This window comes from Nyctibius grandis, chromosome 3, assembly GCF_013368605.1.
Source record: "Nyctibius grandis isolate bNycGra1 chromosome 3, bNycGra1.pri, whole genome shotgun sequence".
Taxonomy (NCBI): Eukaryota; Metazoa; Chordata; class Aves; order Nyctibiiformes; family Nyctibiidae; genus Nyctibius; species Nyctibius grandis.
In genome coordinates, this window is record NC_090660.1 from 104,759,083 (window position 1) to 104,783,173 (window position 24,091).

At 38.9% G+C, this 24,091-nt stretch overlaps 1 protein-coding gene across 1 annotated transcript in view; it reads right to left on the reverse strand.

The window, feature by feature from the left end:
* Positions 1–24,091, reverse strand: part of CYRIB (CYFIP related Rac1 interactor B) — an 83,050-nt gene that overhangs the window by 12,242 nt on the left and 46,717 nt on the right. Inside the window, exons 3-5 of the mRNA XM_068396060.1 lie at positions 20,596–20,632; positions 6,596–6,678; positions 547–668 (exon numbers count right to left, since the gene is read on the reverse strand). Coding sequence (XP_068252161.1) covers positions 547–668; positions 6,596–6,668 — 195 coding nt within the window. The 5' untranslated portion in view covers positions 6,669–6,678; positions 20,596–20,632. The remainder of the gene's footprint in view (positions 1–546; positions 669–6,595; positions 6,679–20,595; positions 20,633–24,091) is intronic.

A 24,091-nucleotide genomic window follows, 5' to 3' on the forward strand; every position in this document is an offset into this window, starting at 1 on the left:
AGGCTGAGAGAGTATTTATAGCACTCTTTCTCAAAGGTAAAGGAAAAATGGAGTAACATGCTGTAAAGAAACTTTGCTTCTGTTCCAAACATCTACTTTAGTAAATAAACGCCAATTAAAAGGGATTGAAAGTGAGATGTCTTGTGTTAGGATTACCACACATCAGACTTCTCCAATTAGCGTACAAAAAGATGTCGACACTACTCAATATTGTATTGTAGTCACACCACGCTCTTTCCAAATTCATCACTAACTCAAGAAGAGATTGTGTGGGAATATAAAGAAAAATCAATAGCAACAATTCCATAACAAGTTTGAGAAGCATCTTTTGCTATTACATATGTGCATTAATATTATTGAAACAAGAGACATCTGTTTCACTGTTAAAAAGGAACATTCCAGAGCAGAAATTCAAGACAGCAATTTTAATAGACAACATGCTCTGCCAAAACAGCTCCTGCAAGCAAAGTTAAAATCCAGCAGTATTTGTTAGGATCAGACAATGAACAACCACAGGTTGTGCACAATCGTAACGCTCTAGCTCACCTCTCGTATTTCATGGCCAGCTCCTCTATATGACTGCAAGTCTTCCAGTATTCCTTCTGCATCCTTTAACACTACATTCACCTGATTATAAATTTCCTTTTCAGATTCTGTAGGTTGGGCATCTAAACAGTAGAACATATTAAATATATATATTTTTTTTTTTTAACAACAATATGGAATTCAATAGGCACACCATCACCTATGGGACAAATTCTTCATGCAGCAACTCATCAAGAACTTTCATTCTCTGAAGAGCTACTACAATGTATGAGGAACTCCAAGAAAGTAACTGCATTCATTTTAGTAGTCTTTTAGCTTCATTTAGCATCCCAAAAATCCACATGGAATCTACCCTTCCTGACTTATTTAAAATTAAGTTAGGGGAAGAAATCTTGACAAGCCGTCTTTGTGACTATCGTATCAATCTTAACTTAGGGCACAGTACAAGCCCAGTGGAAGAGATTTAGGTAAGCGCTCAAAAGACACACTCACTATGGATATTACAGTAGGTGTTCATGCCTATTGTTATCTAGAAACATTACATCAGATTATTTTCCATGTTCCCTGCCTCCTCTTTTACTGGTTGGGAAAGAAACCGTAACTTTTACTTCTAAATATATTTAATTCTCAAAACATATTCTTTATTGCACTCATTGCAAAATCAGAGTTGAGAACAAAAATATCTAGCATGAACTTGTTCTCTTTTTTTCCCCCCTCACCCCTCTTTAAGGATATATGCTGTACCCCAGTTTTTCTATAATTAGCCAAAAGTATATTTGATCACCATTTCAAAAAAGCTACATACACATGTTTAAAGAAATGTCATTCAATAAGAAGTATGTTTTGAGAAGAATCAACAAAAGGCTTTAACCTTTAAAAATAATCACCTAGTAGAAATATCTCAGATCTGTTTTACCTGGTATGAGATCAATTTTTCTTTTAAAATTCTGATGGAAGCTATAAGGTTAGTTCCCTTTAGACTGACATAAAAAAATAGCTAGTTACTGAAGCTGTTACTGAAGCTCTTAAAGGGAAAAATAAACCCACTTCTCTGATTACATGAGCAAAGCATGTTATGAAATAAGTATCAGGATATTTTAATGCAGGATTTCCAGTGCCAAAAGTCAGGGTATTAACAATAGATCCTTTTTTATGGGGACAAACAAAAGCTATCTACGGACAATATATCCTCATGATTTTGTGCAGTTTCAAGAGTCTGGAAAATGTCTTTTTAAAAGTGCTTTTTCCACAATCCATATGTATAATTCCCATTAACAGTGATGGAAGTTAGGTACATACTTACATTAAAAAGAAAAAAAAAAAAAAAATCACAATATACTAGTGTTACACAGTAGAAAAAAACATTAGAAAATGAAGTTTCTATTAGGAGAAAATCAGTTTCACATGCATTGCCTGTCTGGATTTTGCTGTGATTTTTGCATAATACTTATTATTTTTATGGTTTAATGCATAGATAGTGGGCATTATTAGCAAATATGCCGATATATAGACCTTGCAACAGATTAACTGTGATATTTTGAGAACCATCAAGGATTAGCACGGGTAAAAAAAAGCTGGTCACTCCTTTCAGAAAAAAAGTATAAGAGCACCACATTGATTAGGCATCGAGTAAAAGCGGACAGTGCTTTTCAGATCATCACAAACGTCACGTTCATAATTTTGAAAGCTGCTGAAGACTGCTATAAGAAATGAAGACAAAAAAATGAGGGAAAAGAGCAGACAGGTAAGCACCAGCTGACTGGCAGCAGTTCATGCACAAACATGAAATGCTATAGTGAAATACAGACTGAAACGTGAAGCTCTGTAGCATTCTAGATTGTGTTGTTAAATAATGCAATCAAGACTTGCCACTTGGATTGTCTCACACTGAGCACATCTCTTGCCTATTTAATTTTTCATGCCATTTTTAATTTACCCTCTCTAGTACGGAGAGTTCATTTTTTAACATGGGGGGGCCACAGCAGAAAGGCCCATAAGAACTCCTCCTCCTCATTTCAAAACCCACCGACAAGCAGAATAGATGTAGTACTACGACCTTCCAAGTTTAGAAACAAAAATCATCTTCCAGACGCAAATTAAGCGGTCTTCTGAACAGCTGGCTATGGAAGTCAACACCTTCAACACCTCTGTTAGTGAGTTTCACTTAGGATGTAATCAGACAACTGCTGTATTTCATTTCCCTAAAATGTTCCAGGACACCTAAAACAGTCACTTATACTTCATTTGTTGGGGTGGTGTTTTTGGGGGGGGGTTTTTTGCTTGTTTTTTTGATAATAACAAACTTATAAATATACATGTTTTAAAATCCAAAAGGCACTGCATTATTTCTTTTGGTATGTATTTAATTTTGGTGCACCTAGCCCTCTCCAATAGAAGCAAGCTGTAAATCTGATTTGTCCCAGCTAAGTTCCTCACCCATTTATAATTCTGCTGCACCTAGAAAAGAGCTCACATTTAAAAAGTAAACCTAAATTCTTTTATATTCACAATACATTTAGAATGTATTAGGATAGATCTAAAAGGCACAATATAGAAAATACTCAAGCCCTAGTGCCGGCTGGCTGAGCAAACGGTTTATTTGCTTATCGGTGCTGGTGAGGGCACTGTATTCTGAACACCCATCACAGATGGAGAAAGAGGGAAAGGTTCCTATTCCTAAGCACTGGTGTGATCTTGAATAGATGGAGGTGACATCCCCATGTATCAGTATGTGCCTGAGGACCCAAGCTATGGGACTTTCACTTGAGAATCACTAAACGTGGAACTTGTTTTCCTCAATGTGGAGCGCACAGAGGAGGAAAGGGAGTTGTACTTCTGGAGTTAGTCTTGACAACTAAGAAAAAGCAACCAGCAATGCCAGGCATCCAAACAGCAGCATGAAGGAGGATTACAATTTCTGGGATTTCCCTTTCCCCTTCCATGGATGTAAGGTCCTGCTACAGCTTTATGACAAGGCTTTGCCTTTACCTGGCAACATTCTCCATAGAAAGAACAAATACAGTAAGCATAGCACAGCCCATTGAAATGTTCTGAGGTTTGATATTGTCGTCAAGGGAGCCGACCTCTCATTATTCAGGGCAACTTTCCCATTTTTAATCCAATAGCAAGAAAAGTGAAAACTGAGGTCTCTCAAGTAAATGGGCAGTTCATCTTTAAATTAATTTTAATTTAATCAGAACGTTACTACACTATATGCAATATACATTTAGAGTTCAGAAAGCTCACACGATAACGTATTAAAGACAAAAGAGTAGACTTGAAACAATATACGAACGCTGTTATGTGAACTAAATGCTATGGAAGTATGACAACATATTGCATGCAGGGAACACACACATTTAGTGACTATTTAAAAAAATATTTGGCTAGCCTACAGAACTAGTAGGGAGAGAAATTTGGGGTTAAAAGTTTATACTACACAGCAAACACTATTTAAACTGAGATTTTTCCCAGAGAAAAACACATCAAGTCATCTGAAACTGGCTGGGACAAAACTCACAAGCAAGGGAGAGAAAAATCCCAGACCGCTGGAGATGAAATAATTTATTCATCTCTATCATCATTACTATGGAGAATGCAATCTTTGTGGCTCCTCTGAAACCTAGCCAAGTTCTTTGGAGGTAATGCAGAATACTTTCAGTGCTAGCTTGAGATCACCATCTGCAATCCAAAGTACTCTGCATTTTAGCTACTATTCAAATAAGTAAATTTGGAAAGGATTTGCACTGTGACAGTAATGACACAAATGTAAAAGCTGAGCTCTAAGTTTCCCACGTTGTAGGTGGCTGTTTTATGTTAACAATATTGTCCTTACAAAGCTGTGCGTTTTCCTCTGCTCACGTTGAAGTGGCACTGCAGAGTTTAGTAGAATACTTAAGACAACTATTTGTTTCAAGTAGGTAAGGTGAATGACCAAAGAAAACATAAGCTTAAGCGGTGTTAAGGCAAGGATAAGCCAAGAGCCCATTATATCATTTATCAGAACATTTTTTGCATGTATTCTGATAGTCAGTCACACAAACCACTGGAATCTAGCACCAAGATAAATATCTGGGTAGGGGGTGTGGAAATCTTAGAAACCAGTCTAAAACCTTTATAAATTTGTAATTTTTATCCCTATAAAGCTTTACGGACATTAGATTTTTAGCTCTTTATGGTATTGTGCAAGAAATGTTCAACTAGTCTGCTCACTCCAAAGATATATATGGATTTAAGAACAAAAGACTTCAAACTGTGTATTACTGGGCCAGGCGTAACATAGAATTGGCAAATTTGTTTTTAATACAGAGCTTACTTGCTCTTCCACATAAAAACACAACGTTAAGTATCACAAGATTAAGTGCCAAGTCTTGAAGAAAGATCTTGACTGTGTCAAAGCCAAGATCCTGTCAAGGCAAGCTATCTGAAACAGAGTAGAAAGAAGCATGGATACACAGTACAGCAGCAGAAACAAACGCAGGACAGGGTCCAAAATGAATAAAGAACAGTCTAACAATTCAGCCATAATATAAGTCACTTAATTTGACTGCATATGTAAACATTTCATGTCAGCAACCTGCTTACTCTCATGCCAAATCTTGTTCATGCTCAAAACATGCACTTTAAAACAAAAGTGATAGCTAAAGAATCAGTATTTTTTTAAAAAATAGCAGCAATTTTTATTGCAATTGATTTTAGAATGATGTCTCTTGTATCCAGCTAACTTGTATTTAATTTAGTCCAATCAAATGGTCAGTATTTGCAGATTAATCTGGAGCTTCACAACTCCAGTATTCTCCCATATCAGTTCTCCCTACTTCACTAAGTTGTGCCTATTCTGATGATAAGTGAGATTTGAAGTGGTTTTTAACAACAGTTTTGCTTTCTGATTTTTGAACACAGCCCTTGATTATCTTCCCTTTATGAATAATTCACATGGATATCGTCTTCCAAGAACAATATATTCAGAAGAGACAATTGGTAAAATCAACAGTACAGGATAAAGGTTTAGAGAAGATACAACTTTAAAAGTCACTGAAGCAAAAATATATTTCTCCAAGCATTCACTTTCACATTAGAACTAACATAACCAATTTTGCTATAATTGCTATTGTTTCATCAAACACAACTGAAAAATAATTTGGGGAAGAAAAAAGATATAAGGAATCTCAAATTATCCATATCATAGTACTTCATCAATTTTTGCTATGCTATCCCATTGTACTTTGTTACATGGTCAAAACGCACTTGAACATTAGTTTCCTTTTTTATGCTGTGCAGCTGGCTAAAGCAATAGCGTATCCCAAAAGAAAGTAATTAAACATGCATAGCAGCAGCCAACAACACTTACCTGCCATTCTTAGGCTATATTATATCATGCAACAAAAACTAAAAGCAAGAAATACCAACAATATGTGAACCTTCCAGAACGCTTGGCATTGATTAGACGAGCTATATGTCTCCTCTTCTTTTCAAAAGCAATTTTGTCTCTCTGAGCTCCCCTTTTAAGGACGGATGAGGTTAACTGTCAAATCTCAATGCCAAAACGAATAAGGTTCACATATACACCTTTAACATGGTGATGATGATGGAGAGCTATGAATAGCTGTTGTGAGCCAATCTGTACCTGCAGCATTACTCTGTGTGCATTGGCACACTGGAAGAAAAGGGAATCAGGTTTCATATTCAGTCCTTCCTTTAAGGTGCATATATCTCCTTGCAATTTCAGTAAGTCTTCAAATAACTCAAATTCTTTTTAAAGTTTTGATTAAAACCAAACAGATTTTTGGTTTAAAACAAGAACCATATCAGATTCCAACAGTAAAATAAAATTTGAAAGCCCTCCCTGAAAAAAAGATTTTATGTTTTAGAAACTGAGGTTATTTTCAAACAGATTATTGCTTTCTACAAAAGTCTGCTGAACAATTATCCATAGCTCAGGCATGCAAAGCTGTTAGAAGCATGGCAAAGTGAAAACATACATTTAGTACATGACAAATGCAGTCTACTGCAGGCAAAGAGTAATAGATATACAAAATCATTTTCTCACTTTCAAAATCAAGGAAAAAATTTGGCCCCTGCTCAAGGTCTGTGCATGTCAATACTTTTAGAAGGTTCCCCATGTTAAGGTACCTGCCAAGACAAGAATGAGAGAAAAGAAAATTTTCTTTTTATAAGAAGGAACAGCCCAAATATAGTTGATTGAAGTGGTGGGGGAAAGAAGACCAGAGAGTTCCATCAGGCACGAACCCATCCTTCAGGCTGCCGCCCTGACAGACAGAGGGAGACCCCTCCCTCCAGGACATACAGCTGGTGATCCCAGAGATGCAATGCAGCTTTCCTGTAAGAAGTGACTATATCACCAACATCTTCACAGTCACCCCTTCAGCAAGGGGGCAGAACTCCAACGGAAGGCATCACCACTGACTAATTCTGTCCCGGTACACCCCAGCACCAGTGTCCTGAGCAGGAGTACCACATTGAGGGCTAAGTACCATATTTGCAGACATTGACATGGCAGCCATGCTACAGATTTTTACCTGATGGGACAACAGAAGGTAAGAGCTTTAATTTTCTCAGCCCTTATAATTTTGTCAGAACGCCATTATAGAAAATTGCATCAAGAGACATCATTTCAGTGTGCAGAAAATGGTAACACAAGTATGGCACTGATCTTTTACACAAGTTGCCCAAACATTTGTGAAGCTCAGACAATTCCACTTTGGACTTTTGGATGAAAGAAATGCACATTAACTGCACCGTGAATGACCAAACCAAGATCAGGAATGATTTAGTACTCACTCTTGTATAAGACAGGATAACAGTGAACAACTGCTCAGCACAGATTACTAAGGCATACTGACAGAATTTTTCATTTTATGATTACTTGATTTGCAGGCAGATGGATGGACATCACTGACCACAGAGACCCAAAATGGCTAAGCACGAAGAAAATTTACACAGCAGCATGATGGTGGCTTGGCTACTACTGGAGGGGCAAAAAAAAAGAAAAAAAAAAAAGGAACAGAAAACCCACATGCAACTCTTTTTCAAAATTGCAGATTTGCAACTGAGTCCCCTAGCCTTCACTGCAGCAGGTATAAGCAACCCTACTGTTACCATTTTAAATGCACCAGCTGTGAAGGGCCGAGAGACTTACTTTCAAAATCCAAGAAAAAATGTGCTGCATTGTGGTCTATGTCCCTGGTTAGCACCTTAATGAGATTACCCATGCCAGCAAACCTAAAAATAAAAATGGCAAAATAATTTAGTTCCAATAACAATCTCCTATGTTAAGTACACGCCTGGGGCTCACCAGAGCAGGGCTCCCGTTGGGTTTTGCACACTGGATTCATCACCTTCTGGTGGGAAGTAGAAAAGGTGCACTGTACAGGGCATTTCTGCTCCCCTTCTTCTCAGGGAGGAGTGATGATTGAAAAAAATTAAGAGTTACAGCTTTGACAAAAGAAAAGATTTTTCTGATGTTGAATTACTGGCTCTTTTCCATCTTTGTTTAATATTTTAAAGAATTATGTTACTTATGATGGTTAAGCAATTGTTTTGCAAACTGCAGCAACCCACAGTCAACAAAGTAATTGTTGCCTAGGACAAAAGCAACCTCAAATGGAACTGGTGTCATCATAAGCCTGATTTTTACTATCTCTCCATAATTCAACACAAATGTCAGAAAGCCTCTTAGTAGTACTCATCTGCGGCCAATGAACAGTTTTTCCTGTCAAATCACGTAAAGTGATGAGTTAAACACATTAGACTTTTCCAAAACCAGGAGATAATCAAGTTTCAACAGTTCTTCTTATGTTTGTTCTCACATCCCAGCTAAAAGAAATGAAAAGTGGAAGAACAATTAAATAGTCATTAGATTCATCTAGGTCAGATAAATTAATGAAAGAGTTTCAAATATTACCATAAGTTTCAGAAATCAATACCTTCAGTAGGACTATGAAAAGTTCATTTCATAACAAGGTAGCCTTTTCAAGGTCCCTCCTACGTTTTACAGAGGCTGAAAACATACTTAAGAACCACTGCCCTGACATATCAGTTCACTGGAGTGCTGCTGCAAGACAAACACAAGACACTACCCCCAAAAATCTGATTTCAAATTATTTAAGAATAAGCCACCAACAGTCTGACATGTGGATTCAAGCATGAGATCTAAAAATCAAGTTTCAAATTAGTGTAACTATACCAACCTACCAGTGTATGCCCTTTATTTTTTTCTGATTTTCACTTTTATTGAAGACTGATGTTTACTTGGAGGGAGGTAGCATGACAGTAAGAATTATTAATTTATTAGGAATCAAGAAAACTGAAGCGATGTGAAGTCAAAACAAATTTTCAGAAGCTGTGTTGCCAGATTTCTTGAGTTCCATAAGAAAAATGCAACTAACGGGTATGTGAGGGAAAGGCAAACTAAGAACACCACATGATTTAATTTTCAGGACCCACAAGATCCATCAATAAATCACACAATCAACAAAAGCCAGAGAAGGAAGTGGGAATTAATCCCAGATTACTGAAAATTACTCTGTCTTTGCTCCAACAACTAATTACATTAGTCTTTGCTCCAACAACTTCTACAGAATGACCAAACAACAGTGAAAAATCTAGATTTTTTAGGAAAGCGACTCTGAGTGTAATCCAACTGATCACAGTGGATTCTGCACACAGAACCACACCACTAGATGTACGCTTGATTTTTTGCACATTCAACTTTCTCCTCAAAACGCCAGAAAATGCAAGTCCTGCTTCCTAAGCATTTGAACTTTTCTGGAAAGTCTGATCAGATTTCCAAGCCTATGAGAAACACCCATTATTTAAGGAAGTTTTAGAGTGTCCAGTTTAGACATTTATCTTAACAATTAATCCACCAAAATGTGTCTTCAAAGAGGCAGCTTTTCCAGAGTTTTCTATTCCACAACTTAGTGAACTCTTCAAATGCTACACATGCACCAATGCTGTGCAAACAAGAAACATCAGAAAGCAGAGAAACGACCCTTCTATATCTCACAAGCATGTTCTGTAATACATGACTGAAAAAGCCACTTAGTCCACTGCCTGACAACAAGGACATTCATAATCTGGAAAAAAATGAAATACAGAGGCATTCTTGAACAAATATTTTGGCTCTTTATTGCCCCTGTTGAAAAGTACAAGCTGCCTAATGCTGACTGAGTCTGTGGATTCAGATTTAGAAACCAAACCTCAATCTCAGAACAGAGTATTACATGTATCAATTCCAATGCTAACAAGTGAGTAGCAAATACATAGCAGTGGATGGCATTAACTGCCTAAAAAGAACTCTAACTATACCTACAATTACTGCCATGCTTCAGCTCTTCAGCTGCACCATCCCCTCCTCCACCAAAATATTTTCAATACCTCAAGTAAACGCCTTTATGTAGGTTTTGCCTTTGCTTTGATATTAACCAGTCTCCTACGAGTTTACAGGGTCACGCATGTGGTTTACATATCGGATAACGTTACTTCTGAAGGTCGGAGTAGGGGCATGCTTAGAGGGTTGAAACATTTTGAAGGTAAGTTTACAGAAGAGCATATAGCCACTGCAGAACAGATTGCTTAATTGAATCCCTACCACTTCCCAAAATGAGGAAGGGGTCAGGGACTCAGTTTTGCAATACAAATACCTTCAATTCAGACCTTCAGCCCTCAGAAAAGTTTGCCAATAAGAATATATGGTTTCTTTTCTGGGAGTGAGTTTACCAAATAGAGAAGGACAATAGAAGTTTTGGCACTACAGTGAAAGAGTAGATGTGAAACAAATTCAAGCAAAAGACGCAACTGACCTAATGGTAACAGTTCAGTGAACCACCTCTCTGAGAAAAGGAGAGCAACTGAAGATGGTGAGAATGGATTAACTCAACTACAACAGCAACAAGATGACAACGTGTGATACAGGAATACATTTCCATTTACATGAATACAAAGCTGCATGAACACTTGCTCGTAATGAAGTTCGTAACAGACCTCCTCCCTCATGCATTCAGCGTACTGAAAAAAATCTTGATAAACTTTAGTTATGTCACAGTTTCGCACACAAGGTACGTGATCACATATGCTTTCTTAGCAGCAAAACATTCACCACATATTCAGTTTTTATGGAGCGAACGGAAACCTAGCAGAAGCTGAACAAACACAGTATTTTTGAAACTTGTATCAAGATGAATTTTAACAGTTACTAATGGATCTCAAGTTTTCCTCAATACCGGAAGATTTGCTGTGTTTTAAGAACTGTGAAAACAACCATTCCACAAAGCCGTAATTCAAAAAGACTTTAAGAAGCTAGAAAGAGAGCTTGAAAACTCTATTTAGTCAAAAGTTGAGAAGATGTAATTGATCCAGCACTCCTTGGAAGGACACTTTCTTCCTCCTTATCAACCAAGGTAATGAATGCAAGATGCAACAGATAGAAATTTACTCTTCCACCGAGGCTAAGCACTAGTTTCTCGAGCTCTGAAATGGCCTTCTAGAAACAAGACTGTGGTGTCACAGTGTGGAACTTCCCAGATGCATGGAAGCAGCTGCAGGTCAACATGCCATGGCTCAGGTTAGACGGCTCTACACTTCTGTACATTATTTTCCTTCAGAAGGTATAGCTAAGGAGCAAGAAAAGCTGACCTGTTGCACTCAGGTGGAACCCTATAGAGAGGAAAATGAAAACTGACCTTTCTGAGAGGCTGCTATATCAGTAGAATACCTGGATCAATCTGGAGTAAAGCAACCTAGCTCAGAGATGTGTCAGGCTCCTGACAGGTCCAGATTTACTACAGGTTGTTTTGTTCAAGGTGTCTCATCATTTGCACTTCTGCTGGGCCCAAAACACCTGAAAGGAGGTCCACTACTGGCTCTAATATTAAAGAAGATGACAATCTGCGTGTAGTAAAAGAAACAGTCTATAAAACCACTACAGTTATCTTGATATCATAGAATGGTTTGGGTTGGAAGGGACCTTAAAGATCATCTAGTTCCAACACCCCTGCCACAGGCAGGGACACCTTTCCACTAGACCAGGTTGCTCAAAGCCTCATCCAGTCTGGCCTTAAACACTGCCAGGGAGGGGGCAGCCACAGCTTCTCTGGGCAACCTGGTCCAGTGTCTCTCATCTAATCTAAACCTACCCTCTTTCAGTTTAAAACCATTCCCCCTCGTCCTGTCACTACTTGCCCTTGTAAAAAGTCCCTCTCCAGCTTTCCTGTAGGCCCCCTTCAGGTAGTGGAAGACTGCTAGAAGGTCTCCCTGGAGCCTTCTCTTCTCCAGGCTGAAGAGCCCCAACTCTCTCAGAGGTACTCCAGCCCTCTGATCATCTTCGTGGCCCTTCTCTGGACTTGCTACAACAGCTCCATGTCCTTCTTATGTTGGGGGCCCCAGAGCTGGATGCAGTACTGCAGGTGGGGTCTCACAAGAGTAAAGGGGCAACATCACCTCCTTGACCTGCTGGCCATGCTGCTTTTGATGCAGCCCAGGATATGGTTGGCCTCCTGGGCCTGCTCATGTTGAGCTTCTCATCAACCATCACCTCCCAAGTCCTCCTCCTCAGGCCTGATCTCAATCCATTCTCTGCCCAGCCTGTATTTGTGCTTCTTCAGGGACATCTTCTGCTATTTGACACACTGTAAAAGCATCACCAGCAGAGAAGATTTTGGTATTCTATGAAGACTTATCTTGGTAATTAACCACCATAGTGGTGTGCCCAGTCAGTACTGATTTACCAAGCACTCTTTCAATTTCCTTGGAAGTCCACAACTTCAGCTGAAGCAAGCAGAATTACCATTTTAAGAAGTCAGATATGGTTCCAGTTAATTAGCCCTGATGTTGAGCTATCATTGTCCAGCCAAAGACACCTTTCAGCCCTAACTACATCCTTCTTGAGCACATTGCCACATCAGTCAGCCCTGATCCAAGAAAGGTTCGAGCCTGTATGAAGACCAAAGCCAATAGCAAGCACTACTATTCACTGAGTTTAATATCCTGCAGCTGGGCGTTGTCTCAGAGCCAAATAGCTGACTCAGAACACTGACTGGAGGTGACTTTTGTAGGTGCTAACACACCTTGTGACCCACAATTGTTCTGGCACAACTGGAACAAAATCCACACTGAAGCTGTAATCTTTATCAAGAAGAATTTTGCAAATTGCAATCACCAACACAAAAATATTCATACATCCAGCCTTAAGTACAGTTTAAGTCACTACCTATTTGTTCTTACACAGCTTCAGATTGCCAGCCTCTGTCCAGTTTTATTTGGTATTCTCATTCAGAATAAAGTACACTTCAAAACTTGCAACTGGTTTTTCTCCCAGGGGTCTTATTGATTTTAAGACTTTTATAGTGTAGTGTCCCAAAGGTAATTTATTAGGTAAGCTGACAGTGTAAGATTCAGTAAAAGCACACTTTAGACCACTGAAATTTTCTCTTGCCATGAATCAGATATCATAAAATCAAAGAAGAAAAAATCCCTATTGCCTCTGTCCAAAAACTGACTGTCCCTGTGAAGCTGCCCAGAATCCCTCCTGGCATGCTCTGTACTTCAGCACAATACTCAAGCCACGTGGAGCAGGTTATGGGAGATCAGAGCGCGAGCCAAGAACATGGTTTAAACTTGACCTACTTGCAGAGGAAGACATACGGAATGCCACATTTCATTACAATGATTGGGCCCATTACAGCCTTATGGGGTTGTATGATGTTGCGTGTAGTGTCATGATCAGACAAGCGGAAAGCAAAGGCATATTTTCAAAACAAGCCTTGCACGCATGCTGAAAACATCCCTGACACATTTCAATTTTTTTTTTTCCTTAGCTAAGCCCAGGGGAAATTTAATAGAATACATGATACAACTAAATTCAGCTGAGCACTGAAGAAATTTCCCCCTCTCACACCTGAAAGAAAAACTGTGCATTAACAAGGATTTTGCTTGCAATTGGAGAGCAGCTGGAAAACTTACTCTTGTAAAAGGTAAAATGCTACAAAAACGTTCGTGACATTTTTAATTTTGCTTTGTTCTGTTGGAAGAATAGCATGCTTTCAAATTATTTTAAAAAACCCCAGTTAAATAAATAGATTTAAAAAAAAGTGTTTGTGACCACTGAAGAATGCCTGCTTCGAGAAAACGTCAGCTCACCTTTTGAAAAAGCATACACTATTCCCAAGACTACTTTTAATGAAGCTTAAGACTGAACAGGAACATCCAGAGTATGAAAACTGTACTCCACAAAACCCTCACATCCATGCTCTGGAGTCTGGAGGTGGAAGCTCAGCACGACACTGCATGGAAAGCACATCTAACGAAAGAGCAAACATTTTCTTCCAGGGATTGAGTTTTAAATTTTCAATTGGTCACGTCTGTGTGGCACAAACCTCCGACTCAGAGCTATTTTGGTAAAATAGCAAGTGAAAAACACTTATAGTGTTAAATGTCTAACATTATAGTATAACACTACAGTGTTGCAACACACACAGTGTTATTATATAAACAAAAACCTAGCTGAAATCCCTATCCCTATACTGTTTTTCTAGAATGATAATCCTATCGGCTTGACAATTGTTTCAAGGCTTACTGAACATTTTCTGCCTGTAGTGTCTAGCCATGAACAGGAAGGGAGGGGAAAAAAAAAAAAAGACAGTGAATAGGTGGCTGCCCACATCAGCTGGAATAGGAGGCAGCCCTTAGCAACACATGGTGTCACAGGGTATACAGCCTATAGGATCGAGTGTCGTTTTCTCTCCCGACGAAGCAGTTAATCTTCACAAGCAGTGAGAATATATCTGCTCTCAACCTTAAAAGCTAGAGAGTGCTGCAGAGATGGAAACAGGCTTGTAAAATGCATTGCAGGAACCACTCTTTTCAGAAAGTTGTAATATTTTCCTTGGATCCAAGCATGTTTTTCCTAGTCTAATGCACGTTTATTTCTCTTTTGAATAGTGCTAGAGAAGTGTAGATGCTCTCTGACACATTCTAATTCCTACTACTGATATTAGTGGTGTTGGAAGTAATAAAGATCTGGCATTAAACAAAATCCCAAAGTAATAAAATACATTGTCCAGACAAGAAATAATTACTGAGGTGATAGTAAAAAAAATAGTAGTTATCACTCAGTCTGGAAAAGAGACCAACACATGGAAATTACCAGCTTAGATTTAGGAAGTAGAAGTTTGGTACTATTAGCTTAAAACAAGATAGACTTTGGATAATCTGGTTTCATTTTCAAGACTCTTCATAGTAACATTATTAATATTAAAGGTATACTTTCAGATACTGACATCTAACTGCTTGATCAGACACATATATGAAGTGCCACACTAGTCATCAGTCGTGTAGAAAATATGGAATTTCATTCATTGCTGGGTAATTCGTTCTAGCAAACATAAGATTTCACCAGTTTTTATGTACACTTTCATGACACTTCACAGATGAAACCTCTGCAGAGATCTGTGCACTGCTTTCCACCCCTGACACCCAGTGGTTATTCTTCCACATGCCACTAACTGCAAATCACAGAATCAACTAGGTTGGAAGAGACCTCTGGGATCATGGAGCCCAACCTTTGACCTAACACCATTGTGTCAACTAGACCATGGCACTAAGTGCCATGTCCAGTCTTGTCTTAAACACCTCCAGGGATGGTGACTCCACCACCTCCCTGGGTAGCCCATTTCAATGCCTAATAACCCTTTCTGAGAAGAAATTCTTCCTAATGTCCAACCTGAACCTCCCCTGGCGCAGCTTGAGGCTACGCCCGCTGGTCCTGTTGCTAGTTGCCTGGGAGAAGAGGCCGACCCCCACCCCGCTACAACCTCCTTTGAGGTAATTGTAGAGAGTGATAAGGTCTCCCCTGAGCCTCCTCTTCTCCAGGCTAAACAACCCCAGTTCCCTCAGCCACTCTTCACAGGACATACCCTCTAGACCCTTCACCAGCTTGGTCGCCCTCCTCTGGACTTGCTCCAGCATCTCAATGTCTTTTTTGAAGAGAGGGGCCCAGAACTGGACACCATAATAAGAAGAATAAAAGATATGCAAGTAAAAAAAAAATACACCACTGAATTCCTGGGGCTTCAATCGGCAATACCTTATCTGAATAGTGAAAAAACAATTTATACAGTCAGACAGAAAATGTTTTTGCATAGGAAAGTAAGTATTCAGGCTACTTCAAAGCTGTTTTAAGCTGCCTCTGATGTCAGTCCTTTTGGCTAAACTGACTTTGATACAATAAACTGTTGTAGTTGAAACTGAAGTTACTTTTTCCGAGATCACACATCATCAATAAAGTCTCCTTTCTGAACAAAACCGAATTCAAAACTTGTCATATCAAGAAAATGGAGGCCTGCCAGGGAAAATAGTCTAGTGAAAAAAGGCTCACATTCCTCAAAACCAGAACTGTAAAGTACGGTCAGGTCAGTGTTTATTCAGTCCATTTTTCCACTTAGAGGAAATCAAGGGAAAGGCACTGAAGAATCCACAGTTCCTTTAGAAGAGGCAGTCTTAAAGCCTTGTTAACTGGGGAATATTTTAGTGGCACAGCTGACACTGAATAACTTATTTGACAGGAGCTACAATAAAATAACTAAGTGGGCCCACACAAGCCTGGAATAAAACCCAATTTGTCTGGAAGAATTACTCGTATTTTTAAAACAGAACTTGTATTGAAAAGGGGAGAGGCTAATGTTCCAAAAATCTGCTCTGATTTGCCCTTCAACAAGTAACAGCATAATTCTGCCAAGAGTGAATCTGTGACTAAAAAAACAATTAAATATGCTTTCCTCTTAAAATGATAGAAGCTCAGCGTGGTTTCTAACTTAATTCTGCATAATGCTCTTTTTAATTCAATCACATTGCAACCATCAGAAAAAAAACATACCACTTTTTTTTTTTAGCTCGGGGACATTTTCATTCAAATGCAATTCACACTTTGCTTTCTCCTTCAAAGTTTGAAACCTTAAAAGCCTTTTGCAGTGCCCTAACTCCCCCAACAGAGGTCACTCCCTTACAGCTTGATCTTCCAGAGAAAAGGGAAGCTTCTAACCCATGTGTTCATCCTGTCTTAGTGCCTTACAACTCCCAGAGCCGGCAATTTCCTTCCAGCCCAAATACTGCATTTAGTCCGTGATACTGTGACATTATCATGGAAACCGTGGCTGAGCTTGAAGTCTGTCTTGTTTCAAAGTGAGCTGAGAAAATTCTATTTTTATCAGGTACATAAAGATGCAAAAAAAGCATTTAACAAGAGATCACTTTTTTTGTTCTGTTACAGAAAAGCTTCTTACTCTACAAAACATGGTATGCCTATTAAAACTGTGCTATTCTACCACACAGAAAGTTTCATATTTCAACAATGTCAGCCTGTAATTTAACAGCTGTCAAGCTCTCATCTCCAAAACAACCCCAAAATTCAACAATAACAATGATTTGTATAAGTCCTCCTCCTGCCAGCTTTTCATCTCAGTGTAAAGAAAAAAAAAACCACACAACCAAAAAAAACCCAAAACCTGCAAGTTTTATCTAACTGCTAGAAGAAATCTTTTCAATCCCTAACTTTGCTATAGTGTCTAGTCCAATTGATCTGCCACCTTTTAGATGGTATTTCACTTGTGAAAAAGCACTCCTCTTCAAGCCCAGTTTTATTTGGAAATGTGTTTTCTTTCAAAATAGCCGAATTCCTATCTACAAGAATCAGGCTCCCGTACGTTTCAGTACCCAAGCTGGATGCAGCTGCACTGAGGCTCTGACAAACAGCCTTGCTAACACTGCCATCTAATGTACTAGGACAAGGAGTACAATCATCTGCACTGCTCTTTAATACTCAAATGAAATGTTTTCTTTTAGTTTGGCTCCAAACTGTTGCACCCCTTTAGTGCCTCGGCTTGCAAATCCTACAGTAACAATATTATGACAAATTATCTAGTCATCAAGTTGATGGATATAAATATTCATTGACATATGCTATCTCAAGGGACTTTTTCGGAATGTCACAGTACTAAACTGCAAACCTTGTGTGTATTAACCTGACACTGTCCACCTGCAAATTCAGTTCAGTGACACACCAGCTCTGAGCTCCCAAGGAGGAAGGGAAGTCCTATGGCCTTCCAAATCACGCAGCTGGAAGGGCAGATTTCTGTATTTCAGGATAGCTTTCTGATTATTTTATGGAGTTTCCTTTTTCTGAGACACCAGTCAGACAAAGTGCATTTGCAGAATACAGAAGGCTAATGAAACACATCAAGTTACTGATGGTACAACAGAAGATGACTAGCAGAATGGCACTCCTTCCCATCCCATCTGTTTTCAGAAACAGTAACAAAACAGACAGGTGTTAGGTGGGGCAAGGGATAAAGCTGGTCTCTGCATGGTTGTTCGCTTCTTTAAAGCTTCCAAGAGATTTCTTTCAAGATTAAGGTCTTAAAGCCATCTTTTTTATTTCCAGTTACTTCTTCAGATAGACTCATGAGGCATAGTATCAACTACTTTTATTGAATCTCGATAGTTTTTCTTGTTAGAAAGCAAGTGTAAAAAAACCAACAAACCAACAAAAAAAACCCCACCAGACCACATTGTTCCTGATTCCTCTAGCTGTGCTAAATCTGACCATCTTTTATCTCATTTTCCATCCCTCCCAACACACCTCAAATTTTTTCTTAATCTTAAAATCAAACTAAAGGTGTCCCATACGTGTAAGATATCATAAGACAATTTATTTTCATCCACCTGTTGGAAATACGGAGGAACATTTGCTATTCTCCAGTGATACTATACAACCTGCAATCCCTTAAGATCAGTAGCAAGTATGCAAAATATCATGCAGAGTTGTGATTTCCTACACAAGTCCCTCTGTGAACTGTACAAGTCCATCTCATCTTGTCTCACAAGGAGTTTGCAGCAGTTCTTGGGGAAAACCAGGAACACAAGCAGAACAGAAAGCCATTAAAGAATACTGAATACATTTAATAATCACATGTGGCTCAGAAAAATACCTGACCTGAAAATACATACTAGAAGAACCACCAATATATGTTCTCCCCGTTCCTGCTCTTCCATAGGCATCTGCTCACATTTGAAGGTTCTGGTTTTATTGGATATTAAACTTCTCTCAAGTTTGAACCGTATTCAGAAAGTGAAATCTAGTTCAGTTTGCCCCATTCTTTGAAGCTTAACCGAAGTTTTCAATACCCTCCAGATCTCTACCATTGCTCTCTTACGGGTGCTTTCCTATCGAAAATGTCACTTCGATAGGGCTTCTGCCAGTCCCTTCAAACCCTTCACACTGGTGATTCCTGTCTGGTGTGGCATTTGGCAGCTACTTTGTCTCAGCACAGCTGGAGAAGGTGAAAGCATCAGCAGTCAGATACCTGAACTTGAGGGCTGCTGAAGTGGACACCACCACCTTGGTTTATAAACATTTTCTCTTCAATACCTGAAATACTGTTGATTCACAGTTTCTTCAAAGAAAACAGAAGTTCCGTGCCATGTGCTGTAGCTGTTTGCTGGACAGCCTTCCTTCTGCAGGCAGCACCATTCCCAGTCAATGCACCTTGAGTTTTGCTAGCTTTTCTGGATGACTCTCACCTTCCTGAGCAGAAGCAGCACTGTTCTAAGTACACAAGTAAGTGGGGGTTGTGAAAATACGAGCAAAACCAAGTGCACACATGCAGAGGGAAGTAAGATGGTGATTCCTGGATACTGTACTTGGTTAGACAGACCCATGGTCTGACTCAGTTTAGTAACTTTACAATGTATCCTTTGCAAATGCCCATGATGTAAACAGAAGTTTGCACTAGTTCAAATTGCAACTTTGCTAATACACTTATCCATGACTTCGCAAGTAAAGGCTACCAAATGGTGGCACTGGATGTTTTTCCATTAGTTTATCGTAAATTTGGAGAATATTGCTGTATGCTTGCCCAGTTCCTAGACTCATTCCGTAACCCCAGAGAGGCAAGGCAGTAGGCTAGAAGGACTGTCGGTCTGATCCAGTATTGCCATAAGCTCTCCTAAGAATTACAAAAATGTTATATAAATCTCATCAAAACCAGTGATTCTGCGAAACAAGTATTTTAATACATCAATCATGCACTAAAATAAGGGACAAATACTTTACTGACACGTTTATAATGCCATATATTCTTAATTCCTGAATGAAGTATTCAAATAGTTTTGGACACAGCACTTGGAAATGTTTTCTGCTGTTGTCAACAAAACTGATGACAAATCAATTTAATCAGCTCCCCAGAATTCAAAGAGCTTTTTGATGATTAATCAGAAACGGAAGAAAAATAAATTCTACCTCACATTTGGTAGCTTTACCTTCCCAATCTGACAGAAGACAGTTGGCTATGCTGGCACAGCACAATAAACATGAAGTAGAACACACACACTCTATGCAGTAGCTTAGGTGACAAGTAGCAGGTTATAAAACTAAAAGCTTAAACATTCACTTGAGCGTATGCTGCCTCTTCAGTCTTACAAGCCAGTTCAGAATACTTGTTTCTGGCATACGGCATCTGGTTCAGCAAAGATTTGAAGTTACACAGTAAACTTTTTAGTAAAGAGACTAAGCAAGGGAAAAACACCAAGACGTTATCTCTTCCTTCAGATCTTCCAAGAAGTCTAAGCACAATCTTCCAGGATAAGTTCTTAAATGGGGCCAAACTACTATACTCTGTGCACACTAGAAATGCCTTTATTGAAACAATGGGACTTCTTCACATCACTGCAGTGAAGAGTTTTCAAAATCATTACCAGGCTGTGTGATGAGGTACAGAGCAAGCAAAAAAAAACAAACACTTGCAACCTTGTTCAGCATCTTTAACCACAGAGAGGCATAAATTCGGTTATGGATCAGGACTTCCTAGTGAACACTAGAAACTTCAAAAGTTGTAGAAGCAAATGGGGGAAAAAGAGATCTTGAAGAGAAAATTGCTAATATTCAGCACAGTCCCATTTCCTGCCCTTTAACATATTATAATTTTTCCTTCTTATATGTCAGGATAGTTTTCAAGCAGGTTAAGTTTCAGTTCTTACCTACAGCCAGTGCTGCACTCTGTTCTTGGCCTCCAGTCTGTTTTAAAAGAAAAAGAGATTATGAAAATTCATTCTTTTGCATGAAAATTCTTAAACGTAATCCTACATAACCTTGTAAAAGCAAACATGCATCTGTTCCAGATATTGTACTATTTTTCTGGATCTACTTCATAAACATTGTTCTGGATCTATATGCCACTGTGACTTTTGAAAAATATGATAAAATAATAGAATGCAGAACTGTGTTTTATCTCTACGTGTATAAATAAATAGGGAAGACAATTATTTGGCAACAAACATGTTTCTAAGGAAAAAGGCTGCTGTTGTTAGATAATCTATAAGAACACATATCGCGTAATAAATTTAATTACTAAAGAGTCAAAACCACGATAAGATACCAGTGGCAAACTGTTCCACTTGCATTGTACTTTGCAGACAAACACTTTAAAAAGATAATAACACAAGATTCTTAATTCAACCACACAAATTAGCTTGTGAAAAAATTCATGGCTTGCATGCTGACCTCCAGAGAAGGCACTTTCAAGTCACCTCTGAAAACCATTTGCTTAAAGAAAACTAGCATTCCTGGACAGCCTTAGTCTGCTATACACATTATTAACCACCATCTTAAGGCTGGTGAAATTATTATGTTAATAGTACAGTTTGAAGGAGAAGATATGGAGTACTACAGTATCTCATAAAGCTTCACAGGAAACAGCAGTGTAACATCAGCTAGAGAAGGCTCTGAAGATCTACAGCACCACAGGCAAGAAGCACAGGGGAGACCCTAGTGAGAAGGACCCTTCACAGCCCACAGAACTGAACATAAACAAAAAGACGACTGCCAGACACTGTTACAACTGTAGAAATTTAGTTCTCCGTTCTCTCCAGTGTATGCATCTCTCTCAAAGAGGCTTCTCCCCCGACTAGGATTTCTTTGAGTAGCCTCTGCTTTTTCCTATGCCAGTTGGTTGCAGCCTCCCTTTACTCTCTCAGTAGAAATCAACAGCTAGTGCTTCAGGACAACTACTTCTTCACAGGACAAAAAGATGGTTAAACAGTGCTATCTTTGTAAGAGCCGTTCCAACTTCCCTAAAACTCACCCAATCTCACCAGGCATATTTTAAATATGTTTCCCCCCCCCGCCCCCTCCTCATTACTACAGAGTGCTCAATTCGTGCTTTGAGACAAAGCAACAAAAATCAAACGCTAACTGGAAAACCCTGGTCCCATGCAGGTCAGGGATGAACACAACTGCTATTGCCAATAGAGAAACTGAAACCAAAGTTAGACCCAACGTTAGTTCAAAACGCTAACTCCCTGAAAAAAAGTGAAAGAAAAGTCAAATAGGACAAACCATTTAAGAACACTAAAAAATTCTACCTAAAAGGAGATTTCTTTTTTTGCAGGATGGGGGGGTGGGTATGGCTGTCAAGAGCTCTGGTTAAGATGATTTTGGGTGAGAGTCCAACTTAATTCCCTGAGCTATAAACAAAAAGGAGAAGTCCAAATTCATCAGAATGACCAGACTATAGAAGTAAATGTGAAAGTAACAGGGAAAATAAAACCCACTGTAGCAGCAAGGCTGGGGACTTTTTAAAAAATGTTTCCTAACAGCATTAGTTCATTACTAAACAGAAATGTCTAGATTTCCAACTGATAAAATCATTAGGAAAAAACCCTAGAATTGTTCAGCTCTTTACATCTTTCCAGACAGAATACTGCACTTCAATCACAAGCACTTACCACCTGAGGAAAGCATGGTGATAGTCAGGGAACATGTCCTGAAGGCTTCAGTGACTGAGTGAATGGCCTAGCAGAGCCCTTAGGCAAGGAAAGCTGCACATTACAGGTCAGTTGGACTATCCTCAGTAACAGGCAAAGACATGTTAGCACAGGAATCCACTAAATGGATTCATATTTTTTAGTACCGATGAGCATGCCTTCATGGAAAACAGATCAGACTGAGCACATTTGATGCTATCAACTTGGTTTATATTGGCAAGCTGATGGATATTTGATTTTTGCACACTGTGACTTCATATCACACGGTATTTTAAATTTAGAGGTTAGCACTATGCGATATAATAAAGCACTGTCTAAATGGGTAAGAAATTGACTTGCAGATCTCTAGCAGTCAGTGGGCAATAATCAGTGAACATCCATTAAAACGGACAGATGTGAAATTAATGGCGTGATGGATTCTTTACACAACTAATTTTTGCACTTCCAGATGCACCTTAATTCAGACACAAGAGTATCTAAAGGAACAATCGCCTGTTGTCAGGTTCAGAGTGCATTACTTGGGTTCTCCCAGTTAGTACAGAGGATCTGCAAAACATCTGAGCTTCCTGTGACTGATTCTCAAGGTTTGGTTGGATCTGCAGATTAATATAGAAAGGGTACCAACAGGCACAAGATGAGACATGTATACTATATAATTTAACAGGTAGTGAAAATTGAATAATACAGGACCAAGCATTTTTTCAATTGCTTGTGATTCTGAGACAGCCAAGTATTTAACATTATGTTACAGAGAGAAGTAGCTCTGGGCAGGAAAATTACCTTTTATTCAATGGGTTAACAGCTCACAGATTTTGCTTAGTCTTTTTTTAACACCATTTTATGGAATCAAACAGCAGAAAAATGAATGCATCCCATCCTTGGAATCTGTATTACACACACATCCCCTCCCTTGACTTGCAGCCTGACTTCACCACAGCAGAAAAAGGCCACAGCACATGCTAACATCTCAGGCCAACTACAACAGGAATTCAAAGAATTGTCACAACAGTTGGAGAACAAATGTGGAAAAACATCTACAGCCATTAGAGAGGGACAGTGACTCATCTGAAGTGCAGCTATTCATTTTCAGAAGAAAACAAAACCAAGCATCAGTCAGTTTGTCGGAGGAAAAGCCTGTAGTTGACACAAGTCAAATGGTACCCAAATATAAAAGATGCCCTAACTAAACTTGGCATCACTGTGGATAATGAAACTTGAAAAATATTAATAACTGGCTAACCACTGAATAAGCCCTGTGTTTTGGGCATCCACCTCATATTGAACTGATGCTGCTTGACTCGGCAATACATGAAAACAGATTTCAGAAGTGAAAAGCTAACCATTACCTTCCAGTATGAAACCAATGTCTTTGGCCTGACCCTGACTGAACTAGGTAAGAAGCCTCTACACACAAGCATGGTCTTGTCCGCAACTGTCAGTCAAGATTTGCTATAAGAATGGTGATTTTGCAGGTTTTCCAACACCCAGGTTTTTCCGCCTATTAAGAACCAAAACCATTGAGTAGTAAGAAGCAACTGACAACAACTTTGCAGTAAGATTCTAAATTACTTTCTGTGTACTTGATTGGTACCCTCAGCTCATCAGGAAACTTCGGAAAGAACTACTGCATAAAGCTTACAACACGTACTAAAGAAAGCTTGCACTGGATTCATGTACTTCACGTGAGGTATTAGGTACCCAGGCTTTAGTA